The sequence below is a fragment of the Syngnathus leptorhynchus genome, chromosome 22 (genome assembly GCF_054491065.1).
Source record: "Syngnathus leptorhynchus isolate UIUO chromosome 22, UIUO_Slep, whole genome shotgun sequence".
Taxonomy (NCBI): Eukaryota; Metazoa; Chordata; class Actinopteri; order Syngnathiformes; family Syngnathidae; genus Syngnathus; species Syngnathus leptorhynchus.
In genome coordinates, this window is record NC_141216.1 from 7,307,975 (window position 1) to 7,324,340 (window position 16,366).

The 16,366-nt window shown below is 42.4% G+C and overlaps 1 protein-coding gene across 1 annotated transcript; it reads right to left on the reverse strand.

Annotated features, from left to right (window-relative positions):
* Positions 1 to 781: 781 nt before the first annotated feature.
* Positions 782 to 12,896, reverse strand: f3a (coagulation factor III, tissue factor a). The gene is made up of 6 exons (XM_085904337.1): positions 12,622 to 12,896; positions 11,872 to 11,980; positions 11,547 to 11,740; positions 8,179 to 8,360; positions 7,912 to 8,080; positions 782 to 4,750 (listed from the first exon to the last, which is right to left on the reverse strand). The coding sequence occupies exons 1-6, from the start codon at positions 12,695 to 12,697 to the stop codon at positions 4,608 to 4,610; spliced, it is 873 nt and encodes a 290-aa protein (XP_085760463.1). The 5' UTR covers positions 12,698 to 12,896; the 3' UTR covers positions 782 to 4,607.
* Positions 12,897 to 16,366: the final 3,470 nt, after the last annotated feature.

The window sequence follows — 16,366 nt, forward strand, 5'->3', positions numbered from 1 at the left end:
AATCCTGCGATGACCAGTAAGTGGCAACGGGGGCAGGATTATGAAGTCTGGAAGCCCCTAGTCACAAACTGGCACATCAGGCAAGGAAGGCATTGAAAATATCAACTCCAACGGGGTTTTGCTTCCTAGCAAATATGCTCAATGCGACCTTACCATCACCAATACCATCTTTCGCCAGAACAAACTCAAGGGTTCATGGACAGCAGAGGACACAGAAAACACACAAAATAAGACAAAGAAGCAGAGAGCGACCGACCGAGGCTGCCGTCCGCGGCGCCATCTTGTTCTTCTCTTACTGCTCACTGCTCCCACTTGCTTCCTTTGGAGGTATGATTAGACCTGATGCAATCCTCAGAGTAACGAAAATGTAATCACCAATTTCGTCCGACATCCGAAGCAAAAAAAATCTCGAATTGTTTGTTCGGATACCGACTTGTTTGAGAACCGGGACGTTCAAAAACCGAGGCTCCACTGTGTGTGTGTGTGTGTGTGTATATATATTATATATATATATATATATATATATATATATATATATATATATATATATATGCATATACATATAAAATAATAATAATGTAGACACTCATTTTCATCATTACTCTGATGATGTACTGAAAACAACGTGCCTTAAAAATACATGCAAACAAAATAAATAAAAAATATCACGTAAACATTGTCAAACAACACCTACAATTTTCTAAGACTTTTTCTGTTTTTATTCTCTAACTTCAGATAATGGGAAACTCCCCTTGTTTTACTCTTCAATTAGTAATGAACAATGTCTTTTTTCCTTAAATTTCAGCAAATCTGTCACTTAATAAAATTTGAAATTATGATGGGGAATCCAGTCCACGAATTTCACCAATAATCAATTTAAATTTTACCTGTCTTGCTAATTGTTAAGTTGCCGATAACAAGCAGGACCAATTACCAACATCTCGGTTTTATCTGGGTTAAGAAGTGGGGAATTGAGAGACATCCATCATTTAATCTCAGCAAGACACACCTCAAGATTACAACAATCCTGCAGATTTATCATTTCTAACATTATATATACCGTAATTTTCGGACTATAAGTCGCTCCAGAGTATAAGTCGCACCAGCCATAAAATGCAGAATAAAGTGAAAAAAAACACAAATACAAGTCTCACTGGAGAATAAATCGCACTTTTGGGGCAAATTTATTTGTCAAAATCCAACACCAAGAACAGACATGAACGAGTAGGCTAAACGATACGGTATGCTAACGTAACATATACACAAATGAGGCGCTGAGAACGGGCATTCAGAGTTATTCAAGTAAGTATTACATAAATAACACGTTTATCAAACCATCTGTGTCACTCCAATTCATTAAATCCATCGATCGTCCTTTACGTAAACAATGCTGCGTATGCGCCGCATATGCTGACGTTGGACCCGTTGTAAATTGCATTTCTAATTATTCCACAGACCCATATAATGATATATAAAGTATATTACAAATAACTATCATATTACAACCATATTATCAAAACATTTGTGTCACTCCAAATCATTAAATCCATCGATCAAATTCCTCGTTCTTTATGTCAACAACGCCGCGCGCGCTGCACAGATCTAGTATATAACTATATTGTAGCATTAACAAAGTACCAGGAAAGACGTGGGTTTATATAACAATATTATCATACCATCTGTGTCACTCCTAATCATTAAATCCATAGATCAAATTCCTCGTCCTTTATGTCAACAACGCCGCGCGCCACACTGATCTAGTATATAACTATATTGTAGCGTTAACAAAGTACCAGGAAAGACATGGGTTTGGTAAACGGCTCTTTATTTAACAAAACAAGAGTTCAACGAGCCAACAACTACTGAACTGTAACGATAAAAACATATACACGTTGCAACATGAAATAAAATATACCAAATAACTATAACATAAATAAGTTTTTGAAACCTTGTGTCACTCCAAATCATGAAATCCTTCAAACGTGGGGCCCTTCCTCATCTTCGTCATCCCATGATGGAATCCTTGACCTTTATGTATACAACCGCCGCGCGCCGCCTATGACGTCACTGGCAGTTCAAATGACAGTAATCCCTTGCTACATCGCGGTTGATTTATCGCGGTTTCACTACATCGCGGATTTTTTAATTTTGAAAATTTGTGAAAAGAAATCACATATAAGTCGCTCCTGAGTATTTGACAGAACGAACTCGCAAAATTGTTAGGTGCGCCAGTGTGTGGATTGGGACATAGCAACTTGTGTTAAGTGTTGATCGCAATTTGGAGTCAGATCAATAGCTAAAATCCGTAGCCCAACAAGACAAATAAAGGTTTTAGTTGTTACCCGCTGACAGTTTCGACTGTCACTCCAGTCTTCCTCAGAGTCAAAGTCAAAAATATTAGCAGGTAACAACTACAACTTTTATTTGTCTCAACAAAAGAATCTGTTTATAGTATAGGTCTAAGTATCGATCCCATGTAGCATGAATGAGCTCAGAGGTTGTGTTGCCATTGACTACGCGGTGGGTCCTCTCTGAGAGACAAGAACTAAACCAAGAAAGTGCTGACCTCGAAATTCCAACGCAGGTTTCAAGGCGATCTAATATATATATGTTGTGATCTACAGTGTCAAAGGCAGCACTAAAATTGAGTAATAATAGTACCGATGAGGTGTTGGATTCCGTAGCGATGAGGAGATCATTGGTCACTTTAGCAAGAGCTGTCTCAGTGGAGTGGTTAGCTGTAAAACCAGACTGAAAAGGTTCATATTGATTGTTAGCAACCACATAATCATTAAGTAGCTGCGCTATGACTTTTTCAAGAATTTTTGCAATGAGTAGATTTGAAACCAGCCTATGATTACTGTCCAGTTTCATATGGTTTCATGAATATCTCGCCCAGAGGTGCCCAAGTCCAATGAGGTCTGTTTGAGGTCTATCCTTATTTCTACACACCTGATTCAAATCAACAACCCATCAACAAGCTTTGCAAAAGCCTGATAATGATCCCTCATTTGAAACGTGTGTGTTGAAGTAAAGTAGGATCTGGATCTTGACGACCGGACATCGTCAGCCCTGGTCTAGATCTATATAGCATCATGATTTTTGGGCGTGTTGTAGCCTATTATAGGGTGAACATATTAAATTACACCAGTTTTGCTCATTAGTGTTGCTTTTGAACAGTAAAAAAAACCCTGTTGTCACACAATTCTCAGTTACAAAGTAATACTTAAAAAATCATTAACTCTAAAACAGCAAGAGTATTACAACAGAATGGGGCTCATTGCTTTACTGTCTGTCCTATAATTATGATGATGATGAGGAGGATAATTTTAAATACAGCAACAAAAGAAAACTTGAGCCATGATTGAATCAATGGGATGGCAAAGAATTGTGACAATGATTTATGCAGCAAAGACTGGTGTGGCAAGACTTTTCAGTGATACACTAGTTTTTATGTTATTTGCTTTAAAAGTCCACAAAGCATCCCAAAAAGTAAAAAGCAGTTTCATAGAAACCATAATATTGAGTCTCACGTTTAAAAAGAAATCTTGGAACTAGTGTCATGTCCATCCATTGAACTATATCCGTAAATACTGCGCACCATAAAAGTAATGTGTGACTGCGATGAGAACCCTCTCATTTTTGTTGTGCGCCACATCAGTCATAATTTCCTTCTGAGGGCCATTATGACTGCTAACCCAAATACATTTATGAACATCTTATATTAAATAAAGCATAGGCTACACAACAAACTGATAAATAACTAATGTATTTTCCGGACTATAAGTCGCAGTTATTTTCTGTTTGTTTGGGGGTGTGACTTATACTCAGGAGTGACTTATGTATGAAATTATTAACACATATCATTTCAAATGTTATTTTCATAAACCGCATGAAGGCGCTCTAGGCCTGTGGAATAATTGGAACTGCAACTGAAAATGAGTCTGACGTAAGCCACTAAGCCACGTAGAAGAGAAGGCGCTGCATCTTCTACTTGCGGGGTTAGCGGAGTTGTTTATAAGTAACATAGAGGATGAAGATTTTGTTGGATTTAATGATTTGGAGTAATGCAGATGGTTGGACAAACGTTTTAGCATGTTATTTATGCGATAGTTATTTGAATAATTCTTAATATGTTACGTCAAGCACGTTCCCAGTTCCTTGTTTATGTAACGTTAGGATGCCGTACCTTCAACCTGTTGTTGCCTATTCTATTTTCATTTTAAATTCCCTTTCAAGATGACAGGTCTGTTCTTGGTGTTGGATTTTATCAAACAAATATCCCCCAAAAATGTGACTTGTATTTCAGTGCGACTTATATATGTATATATACAAGTCTTTCTTCTTTATTACGCAGTTTATGGCTGGTGCGACTTATAGTCCGGAGCGATTTAGAGTCCGGAGAATACGGTATTTTCGAAATCAGAGACTAGTAAAAACTGTTCAAATTTAAAAAGAAAAAAAAGAATGATAAAAATTGCTAGCAACAGCTCTATTTTTGAAAAGTGAAGACAATTTTAAATTTTTGTTTTGACACAAAGTCAATGCACAATTTGTCTTTGTGTGCCAAATATAATTACACTACAGACCAGTTTGACAACCCTGCTCTATATACTCCGGAGTGGAATTCCTTCTTTTTCAGTTTTGAGGGCGCTCTTCTTGCCCCTGCAGCAAACTATTGTTACAACTACTATGATGATCAGCAGCAAGATCAGGACGATGGCAGTTGCAATCACGCCCGCTGAATACACTGTATGGAAAAAAAAAAGACAATTGAGATACATTATCAGATGAGTTAATGACAAATATATAGAGCAGATAAACAAAAAACACAGCCTGATACAAAGTACAATGTCTTGCTTACACATATGTTCATGTGCTTCAACCTTGCCTCAAAGTCCGTTTGTGCGTCTGTCTATCCTTTCACTACCGCGAGAGTCTCAGAATCATTGCTGTGCAATAACATCCTGCTCTCCACACCTTTTTTGAATTCTCTACATTATTTGTACTGTGTCTTCTCTGCATCCATTGCAGCCTGGTCATCCTGGAAGAGGGTTCCTTCCATCTGTGGTCTCTTCTCAAGGTTTCTCATTTCCCCTAGTTGGAGTTTTTAGTTTTTTCCTTGCCCTCCTGGAAGTTTAAGATCAGGGGATGTTTGAGAATTTTTGTCATTTTTCACACGTCCTGAGTGTTGTTAGTCACCGAAATGTTGAACAGAGGCGGTGATGTACCAAAGTCAAATTCCTTGTTTGGCACGCTCAAACATGGCGAATAAAAATTCTTGAATCTTGAAAATGTCATCTTGATGTAGTTTTGGTTGCTAATACAGTAAAAGAGCAAAAAGTTGAAATCATATTGGGGCAGAAGTGAGAAACACGTCTTTATTCCATGACTGTCTGCCTCCATGAGTCGTCACCTTATCGTGGTGGAGGGGTTTGCGTGTCCTAATGATCCTAGGAGCAATGTTGTCTGGGGCTTCATGCCCTTGGCAGGTCACCCATGGCAAAAAGGTCCTAGGTGAGGCCAGACAAAGCACGGCTCACAAGAACCCCTTATGATGAGTAAAATAAATGGACTTCGTTTTCCCTCGCCCGGACGCGGGTCACCGGTGCCCCCCTCTGGAGCCAGGCCTGGAGGTCAGGCTCGAAGGCGAGCGTCTGCTGGCCGGGCCTTCACCCATGGGGCCCGGCCAGGCACAACTTGAAAAGGAGACTTGGGTCCCCCTTCCCATGGCCTCACCAACTCTGGGAGGGGCCAAAGGGATTGGGTGCAAAGTGAGCTGGGAGCCGGCCAAAGGCGGGGACCTTGGCTGGCGGTCCGATCCCCGGCTGCAGAAGCTGGCTCTTGGGACATGTAATGTCATCTCTCTGGCTGGAAAGGAGCCTGAGCTGGTGCGCGAGGCAAAAAAGTTGCGACTAGACATAATCAGACTTGCCTCCACACACAGTTTGGGCTCTGGTACAAGCCCTCTTGAGAGGGGCTGGACTCTCTTCCACTCTGAAGTTGCCCACGGTGAGAGGCGTCGAGCAGGTGTGGGTGTACTTCTTGCCCCCCGGCTGGGCGCCTGCACATTGGGGTTCACCCCGGTGAACGAGAGGGTTGCCTCCCTCCGCCTTCAGGTGGGGGTACGGGTCCTGACTGTTGTTTGTGTCTATGCACCAAAGGGCAGTTCAAAGTACCCACTCTTTTTGGAGTCCTTGGAAGAAGTGCTGGAGAGTGCTTCTTCTGGGGACTCCATCGTTCTGCTGGATGACTTCAATGTTCACGTCGGCAATGACAGTGAGACCTGGAAGGGCGTGATTGGAAGGCAAAAACCCGAGCGTGGGAGAAGTTTGGTGAGGCGATGGGCTTCCGGACGGCTTCGAGGAAATTCTGGTCCACCATCCGGCGTCTCAGGAGGGGGAAGCAGTGCACTGTCAACACAAAGCTCTCAATTTACCGGTAGATCTACGCTCCTACCCTCACCTATGGTCACAATCTATGGGTCGTGACAGAAAGAACAAGATCCATATGGGCGGCCGAAATGAGTTTCCTCTGTAGGGTGTCCAGGCTCTCCTTTAGAGAAAGGGTGAGAAGCTCGGTCATCCGGGAGAGACTCGGAGTAGAGCCGCTGTTCCTCCACGTTGAGAGGAGCCAGATGAGGTGGCTCGGACATCTCATCAGAATGCCTCCTGGATGCCTCCCAGGGGAGGTGTTCCGGGCATGTCCCACCGGCAGGAGATCCCGTGGTTGACCCAAGACGCGCTGGAGAGACTATGTCTCTCAGCTGGCCTGGGAACGCCTTGGGTCCCCCGGGATGAGCTGGACGAAGTGGCTGGGAAGAGGGAAGTCTGGGAGTCCCTCCTAAAGCTGCTGCCACCGCGACCCAACCCAAGATAAGCGGAAGAAGACGGATGGATATCTGCCAACACCTGTGGCTAGTTATAAGTCTTCAAAGCAACAAGACATGATGTCATCACAAAGGACAAACATATCACCCCACTCCTAACTGTAGGCCTGCTAGGTGAGGTCCGCCACAATATCACATCCCAGCCTCTGCCAGTCATGAACCGTTGAAATTGATTACCGCCAGCTAAAGTAGTGCTTCTGTCTTTCCTGTCTGTTTTCTTTCATCCGTCACCAATGCATTTTGGGAGGCATTTTGTAAATTGAATTGTTCATAGGGTATTATACATTACATTGAAATCGGTAAGGGTTCATTTGACTTAAAGTTCCCCTGATACCCTTTAGCGCCTATCCGAAAACAAGGTGCCACACTCGGCTGGCCATATATCACTGGAAGTCCGGTGCTCCAAATACAACTTTTAGATTTCAACAAGCCAACCTCCGGAGGTTGGCTTGCAGTTATTTATTATTATTATTTATTATGTGTAATTGAGGCACAAAGCAGACTGGCAGAGCGACGACACACACTGGCTGGACTGGTAGCGCGACATACATTGCTGCATTTCCTGCTCTGGCTGGATAGACAGCGAGCGGGCAGCCACAAAGAGGTCTGGCAGCATGCAAGAAGTTTCTATGCTACATGGCTGAGCGACATGGCTGAGAGGTGGCTAGCTAACTGGGCCAGCAAGGGGCTTGGAGCAAGAGTTCTTCATTCATTCATTGATACATTGCCTATGCTGTTCAGGGCATTCAGGTAATTCTTACGAAATCTGGTATGTTAACAGTAGCTCCCACACTTTGTCAACCAATATTTTATTACTTGTGCATTACATTTCAAGTCATTGCTCTCTATATAGGGTTCAAGGATAGTTATACAGTTAAACAGTTACTAGAAGAGATAAACATCTTTGCATGCTATTCTTTATAACCACTATGGCTGTTGAAACAGTGAGACCGCTCCCATTGCGAGACTAATAAATCTTACTGAATCTTATCTTTGGTTGGCAAAACACATCAAACACTTACCCTCAAAGATGGATTGTTTGTCGTCATCAGAGCACTGAGTTTGGCTTAATTTTCCTAGCTGTTTATCGATGCTGCGGCTTGGAATGAAGGCCTGAACGTTAAAACAGTAGCTTTCTCCTTGATCCAGATCAGTCATCTCTATTACATTAGTCTGAGAGATGAACACTTTCTGAAAGCAGAGGGTTAGGAGAGAAATAACAGTACGCTGATGTTAAACTCATCATTCATTTGCAGTTGGTGCTGATTTTGATGACGGCTGAAATTTACCTTGCCAGAGCTCTTGTTTTTACGATATGTGACTTTATAGTGTAGCTTCTTTAAGAAAATGTCTCTAATGTTCAACTGATGATCATCTTTAAACAATGCGGTAAGTGGGTCAGTCACATACAGCGTAGTCTTCTTTTTGTCGTCGCTCACGTCTAGCTTGAAATCAGGTCTGCCTATATCAGCTGGAAAAAGAGACTGATCAGATGTGGTTTGTTGGGAGAAAGAGTAGTGTTAGGTTTGTTTAATGGCCATCCATCGTCTATTTTGTGTACCGCTTGTCCCAATGGGGGTAGCGGGCGTGCTGGAGCCTATCCCAGCAGTCATCGGGCAGTAGGCGGGGGACTCTCTGAACTGATTGCCAGCCAATTGCGGGGCACACAGAGATGAACAACCATCCGCACTCGCACTCACACCTACAAGCAATTTGGAATGCTCAATCAGCCTACCATGCATGTTTTTGGGATGTGCCCGGAGAAAACCCACGCAGGCACGGGGAGAACATGCAAACTCCACACAGGGAAGGCAGAGTTGCAATCGAACCTGCACCCTCGGAACTGTGAGGCCGATGTGCTCACCAGTGCGACTCTGTGCTGCCTGTTTATTGGCGGAGATCAGGGGTGTCAAACTCGTTTTTGTCACGGGCCGCATCGTTGTCATGGTTTCCCTCGGAGGGCCATTATGATTGTCAACGTTGTCGATATACTTACGGTATAGGCTACACAACAATCTGATGAATAGCTAGTTCTGAAATCAGAGACTAGTAAAAATTGTTCAAATAATTTAAAAAGACGAATGGTAGTCAAAATTGATGGCAATAGCTCTATTTTAAAAAAGTGAAGACAATTTGTAATTTTAGTAATGACACAAATACGATACAAAAATGTGTCTTCGCGGGCCACATAAAATGATCTGGCGGGCCGTATCTGGCCCCCAGGGCTCGAGTTTGAAACAAATGGCGTAGATTGTCAATTTTTAAGTTTGGACACAATGTCTAAAAAACGTGATCAACCATTTCCTGACTGCGATCAGTGAGTGTACAGTGGTTCTTCAGCTTATTAACTTACTTGGTTCCGCGATCGTGTTTGTAAGTAGAAAAGTGATCCCTCGTTTATCACTGATAATTGGTTCCAAGATCCCTCCGCAATGTGGAGTCAATATTTTACGATAGCCAAGACTTTTATCATAGTATTTTTTTAACACTTTATTGTATTTTTCAACACTTTTTAAAGATTTTAAAGTTTAACTGACTCTGAGAAATATTCTTTAGGGCTTTACCAAAAGTCACACTCACAAAAACACTACCGTAACGTGTCATGGGTCCACTCGCCGTGCTGGCCGGCTGACGCGCCCTCGCCCTAGTCCGCGGTTGTGCTCATATCCAATGCCAAACGGCTGCCCGCTAATCGGTGCAGACCGCTGCCACCTGTGCCCTTGTTACCGGCTGATTAGGGTGTGTAGTTAAAACCCGCAAGCTCGTCAGTCTGCAGTGGTTTATCTGCCTCGATATGCCTGCCTATGCTACCTGATTTGTGTTTTCCAGATCCGCTATGTAGCGCGCTGCCTGTTTCCCGATTCACTGTCGCGAACGCCTGTTTTTATGATCTGCTCTGGACTGTTTGGCTCGACCTTCTGCCTGTCCCTGACCACGAGCTTGCTATGCCCCGTCTGCTTCGACGATGCACGACGCGTGCTCGCTGACTAGCTCGTCAGCTTGCCTCATCGTCCTGCACTGCCCTCCTCATCATTACCCTTTCCCCAAATAGCCCGCCTCGTTTGTAACCAAACTAATGATGCGTCGGTTCGGAAGTCGACAATTGGTTCGTAAGCTAGTGCAAAAAAATCCCGAGGCTCCGGTTGTATCTCAAAAGGTTTGTAAGTATAGCCGTTCGTAAGTAGAGGTAACACTTTAATTAAACAGCCATTGGGCTACCTCAGTAAAGTTTTTTGGGGTTGGTCAGTTGGTTGGTAGATTTTATTTATTACATTCAAGAAAGCAAGACAATCGAAAGGGCATAGAAAGAAGTGGAAGCTTGTTAAGCCTATGCCTTTTTTACATTGCAAAGCATATTACAATAAGAAAATTAACAACACACCAATACAAACAATATTTATCATCAAGAAAAGAATTTTTTTTTTTTTCCGACAAAACAAAAAACTTGTTCCATGCGTGTCGAGCCAAAAATATTTAGACATTCATTGATTTTGTCACTTAGTGCAGTGGTTTTTAACCTTATTGGAGGTACCGAACCCCACCAGTTTCATATGTGCATTAATCGAACCCCTTTTTAGTGAAAAAAAAAATTTGTTTTTCAAATTCACGACGTTAATGTTTATGTATTACTGGTGCACAAAATGAGCCATGCGTGAACATCACCTTGTTCAAAGAACATAACCAACACAATGCATGAACTCAAAACAAATTACATACCTGCAAATCAGTGTGACTTCTGCTATTGCCTTTGAGAGACAGGTTCAAATATGCGTCGTCACAATTTTACACAATAATTCAGGTGTGTTCAGACCTCCGCAGTGGAGGCTTTGCCGAATCCCTGAGACTGACTCCCCGAACCCAGGTTAAAAACCACTGGTATAGTGAAACCTCGACTTCCAAATTTAGTACGTTCCGTGATGTGATTTTCTTCCATAGGAATAAATGTAAAATTAATGTTGAAAGACAGGATGACGACTTGCTATAGGAATATGCGCTTGAGAGATGGGGGAGTTGTGCGAGATGGCAAGTGGAAGGGGAGAGTGGGAGAATCCATGTATGTATGTTTAATAATTTCTACGTTCACTCCACCCTCTTCTGACTACCCTGGGTGCTTTTTGCACAAGCCTTCTTATTATTGCAAATGATGATTCATGTAATTCATTGTTGGATTTGATGTAAATATGTCACCAACTTAATCAAACTATAGGTACTGTACTATATTAGAAACCACATTATTAAGTGTTTGATTCCGGGGTCGGAGTACATTCCTTTTCTTCCCACTCCTTTTCGAGCTCAAATGTTTTATTTGTATTTAATTTTGGCCTTTTTCTTTTTGTCTTCACGCTTGTGCCCGAAATAAAATATTCAATTTAATTCAATTATTGTAACCACTAAGTTGAAGAAAATCTTGCTTACTTAAGTAACTTGGAACTGGAAATGCTGTACAACTCGTTGTACACTTGGTGTATCGAACACATACTAATCGCATCCTCCAACTTAGGGTCAGGCATGACGAGCATATTTTCAGCCTCTCTCAAGTTTGTAATGTGCAGTACGTACGTGGTATGCGCACTGAACTTTTGCATTGATTTCTTGAAAGCCACACAGCTGCCCTCTTATGATCCAGTTAAATTATGTTGTTTAAAATTTTACTTACTGTCATTGGCGGGGCATAATCGTGAGGAGCTTGTGTATGGAAATTCAGTGAGGTCAGAGGTTACTCCCAGTGGGGGTTCAGACAGGACATCAGCTACATAGCAGGCATTTAAGTCAGTCAGTGAACTGGTCAGATCACATATAGTTGTTGAGATCCGTATGCAATTAGAATTCCTCTGCTTGTCCTTGGCAACCCTGCAAAAAGTTTCACACAGAATCTATTCACATATACTGTGTAAATACCAGCAACGCAAAACAAATGATTTGTCATATAATAGAGCAAAATGTTGCCATTGAAAGAACTGTAGATTCTTAAAAGGTCTTACACAGAGAACTCTACGGTGTAGGAGTAATCAGTTGGTAATGGTTCCCAGGTCAGAATGGTTTTAAAGTTTGTGGATTTCCAGGTCACGTTCTTTGCACTGGGATAAAAGCCTGTAAAATTAATGAACACAAATCACTTGAAATACTTTCTAATCAACTTTGTAATCAAATGACATCAAAGTTGCAACAGTACATGAAAAAATACAAATTATATTAGGCCAAAATAGGTCTCAATCACGTAATTAAAAAAATTATGGATTTAAAAGGGGGTTGAAATGTATCGCGGTAATAACTCAATTAACTGACACCACTAGTTTTAACCCCTATTTACTAATATGGATATTTTTTCATGTATCTGGCATGTTCGTTAATTTTTATAATTTAAATATCAAAATTATATATGAAATGTAAAATTAAGAGAAAATGAATTGAAGGTTATGTTTGTATTTAATTATTTTTTACAATCTTTCTCAATTTCTGCCTTTAAATTCTATGTATTTACCCAAGTTTGCATATTTCGTTCTCTGTTCTATGATTAAAATGTTTTCAACTCCTGGTGTTTTTAAAAGCGCTTCTCAGACGTTAACGCTATGTTGCAGGTCTTCAAGAATGGCGAGAACACAATACCCCCCAACCACCACCACCACCACCACGAAAACTTAGTTATACGTATGTGGTTGGATGCAATCAAGAAAAAACCTCACATTGGCGACCTGAAGATCAACGTCAGTCAGCAGACTGGATAAACTCACCTATAACGGCATTTGAGTGCAGAAAGACGAGTATTAGCAGCACCGGAGGTGCTGTTGTCCTTTTTGTCCTCAGCATTTTGCGTTAAATTCCACGCGGTTCAAGTAATCCGGTTGAAAAGGTGTACTTTGTTCTTGGAGGTTTTGTCGGTAGTGTATTCAATACTCAACTGACACCTTTCGGTGACGCTTGTGTGACTCGTACGATAGGAATGTGCAATCCATTCACTATCGACTTTGAATATAAATAGACCCCGCCTTGAGCTCATTGACTTGTTGCTGGGATACGTAAGCGCGTCCGCCACATTTAATGTGTACATACATACATACATACATACATACATACATACATACACACACACACACACACACACACACACACACACACACACACACACACACACACACACACACACACACACACACACACACACACACACACACACACACACACACACACACACACACACACACACACACACGGCGGCTCGGTGGTGCACTGGGTAGCACGTCCGCCTCACAGATAGGAGGGTGCGGGTTCGATTCCACCTCCGGCCCTCCCTGTGTGGAGTTTGCATGTTCTCCCCGAGCCCGCGTGGGTTTTCTCCGGGCACTCCGGTTTCCTCCCACATCCCCAAAACAGGCCGATTGAAGACTCTAAATTGTCCCTAGGTATGAGTACGGATGGTTGTTTGTCTCCGTGTGCCCTGCGATTGGCTGGCAACCGGTTCAGGGTGTCCCCCACCTACTGCCCGATGACGGCTGGGATAGGCTCCAGCACGCCCGCGACCCCCGTGGAGACACAGCGGTTCAGAAAATGGATGGATATATATTACACACACATATATCCACACGTATATACATACACACACATACACTTAAGAGGCCATGTGTCTTTTTTTTTTTTAATCAATCTTTTAAGATGGCCTCATCATCGATGACAGCATGAGTCCATGTGTACATGAGTGTGTGAGCATCAATATTGGGCATCGTGATCATCATCATGGCATTGAAGTAGCATGCTGAAAGGTTGCTGATCATAACACATTTTGAGATGACGACAAAAAAAGAATACCTACAAAGCTTGAGCGTGTTTTTGAAGGAAAGACTTAAGGCAACACGTGAGGCTGAAATACTAAGCACCCGCAAATTAATCGAGACAAACGCACGCCTAGAATAAGGCTGGCAAGGTTAATAAGTGGCATACCAGCTATATTAATGATTCACTATAAAGCATCAACCATTTTGCCATAAAAAAAAGCAATTAGCCGACTAAGTACAAAGTGGAGACGCTGACTCTCCATTTATTCTGTTGTGTTATTGTGCTGTTCTGAGATATTCCGTCAAGCCCCGATAAAACGTAAAATAATGTTTATAGTGCCATGTTGACACTGACACATGCGCCCCCACCCTTGATTTATTCCATTTCACTTGATTTTTAGAGTTGTTCACATCTGCTTGAGTGGCTTATATGTGGTTATTTTGTCATTTGAAAAATAAATACAATTGTGACAATAAAAAATGTTTTATAACAGTATTTGCATGAAATTTCTGTAGTTATAAAATGTCAGAAAAAACTATTGGCCCCTTCACTTTATCAAATCTGGCCCTCCTTGCAAAAGGTTTGGACACTCCTGCAATGAAGCAACAAAGTGCGTTGAGAAAACAGTCAGGTGAGATCATCCAAAACTTCAGCTTTATTGTCAATTTCTTCACATGCAAAGACACACAAAGAGATCAAAATAGCGTTACCCACTATCCCACGGTGATACATGTGAATAAGAGTCCATATCGCTTTACTTCCTTACTCCCTTCTTTTACACAAAATGGTCCAAAACAATCCATACCGCTGTGAGTAAATGGAGGGGTAGCTTCCAGTCTTTCAGAGGGCATATCCCCCATCTTTTGTTCTTGGTTGTATTTCCTGTACCTTCTACATTTGACGCATTTGTATATGAATGATGACACTTCATTACTGCGGCCCATTATCCATATACCATTAGCACGAATTTCATTGACTGTCATTCCTCTGCCTTGGTGACAAATCTTATCATGAAAATATTTGATGAGCAACTGTGAGACGTGATGCTCCTTTGGCATGATAGCTGGATGTTTGATGTTGGGATGGAGCGATCCCTTTGTTAGTCTGCCTCCCACCCTCAGGATACCATGCCTGTCGAAAAATGGACTTGACTGGTGTAATTTAGTGAGTTGACTTGACTTCACCTTTATTTTTGAGCAACTTAATTTCCTTACTGAATGCTTCTTGTTGGACTGCGCGTATGAGAAACTCCTCTGTTTCCTTTCTTTCTCCCAATGTAGTATTTCCATTGGGCATTTCCTTTAAATTCTTTGCATACTTAACACGTCGTCTTAATCTTAATCTATTGCTTTCAGAGCACATTTGCAGAAGTCCGGTGATAGATTTCTCTTCCTTCGCTTGAACTGTGAAAACGTGAGTGACGCTGAGCTCTGGATCTTCAGTGCTCATCTCTTTTTTGACATCCTCCTTTGGTAGCTCCTCTTGCCATAGAAAACGTGGGCCAGTGACCCAATTTGACTCCACTAGTTCCTTTGCCATGACTCCACGTGATGCATAATCCACGGGATTTTGTTCGGAAGAGATTTATCACCTCTGACTCGGTTCTCGATTTACCGGTCGATCTACGCTCCTACCCTCACCTATGGTCACGAGCTATGGGTCGTGACCGAAAGAACGAGATCCAGGATACAAGCGGCTGAAATGAGTTTCCTCCGCAGGGTGTCCGGGCTCTCCCTTAGAGATAGGGTGAGAAGTTCGGTCATCCGGGAGAGACTCGGAGTAGAGCCGCTGCTCCTCCACGTTGAGAGGAGCCAGATGAGGTGGCTCGGGCATCTCATCAGGATGCCTCCTGGACGCCTCCCCGGGGAGGTGTTCCGGGCATGTCCCACCGGTAGGAGACCCCGGGGTCGACCCAGGACGCGGTGGAGAGACTACGTCTCTCGGCTGGCCTGGGAACGCCTTGGGATCCCCCGGGATGAGCTGGAGGAAGTGGCTGGGGAGAGGGAGGTCTGGGAGTCCCTCCTAAAGGATATTTGATGTTACTTTTCATTTATTTATTTCATTCATTTTTCAGTCCCCCCCCTCCCCCCCATGGGGGATTGGCACCTTATTGTGGTCAGGGGGGTTGCGTGCCTCAGTGAACCTAAGAGCTATACCTTCTTCAGGCGGGACACTCAAGCTGGACAGGTCTTAAGTGGAGAGGCCTGACAGAGTGCAATCCACTTCTCCAGGTTGAGATCTGGACACACAGCTAACAACTGCCGTGAAGAAAACAATAACAGTGTTAAAAATGTGTAAAAAAATAAATAAATAAATAACATGCCCCCTTCACATTTCTGACTGCCCCCTCTTATGTGCATTCCTAGAACCGGCCCTGCTGTAGTTTGTGTCATGTAAAATCTTCATTCGTCACAAATCAGTAGCAAAAACAATGTCAAATACAGCAACGTTAAACTGACGACTGCATTTCCCACAGTCTGAAACTTGGTCCAAAGTGTTTCAACTTGCCCAAGAATGTGGGCATGTATTTTTGTATGCTGGAATGCCACTGAGAAATCAAAAGTCAAAGTCAGCTTTATTGTCAATTTCTTCACATGTTAAGACACACAGAGATCGAAATTACGTTTCCCACCGTCCCACGGTGAAGAGACACATTACACAACACATACAAGCAAATAGCACAAAGAGTAAAAACAAATAGACAAG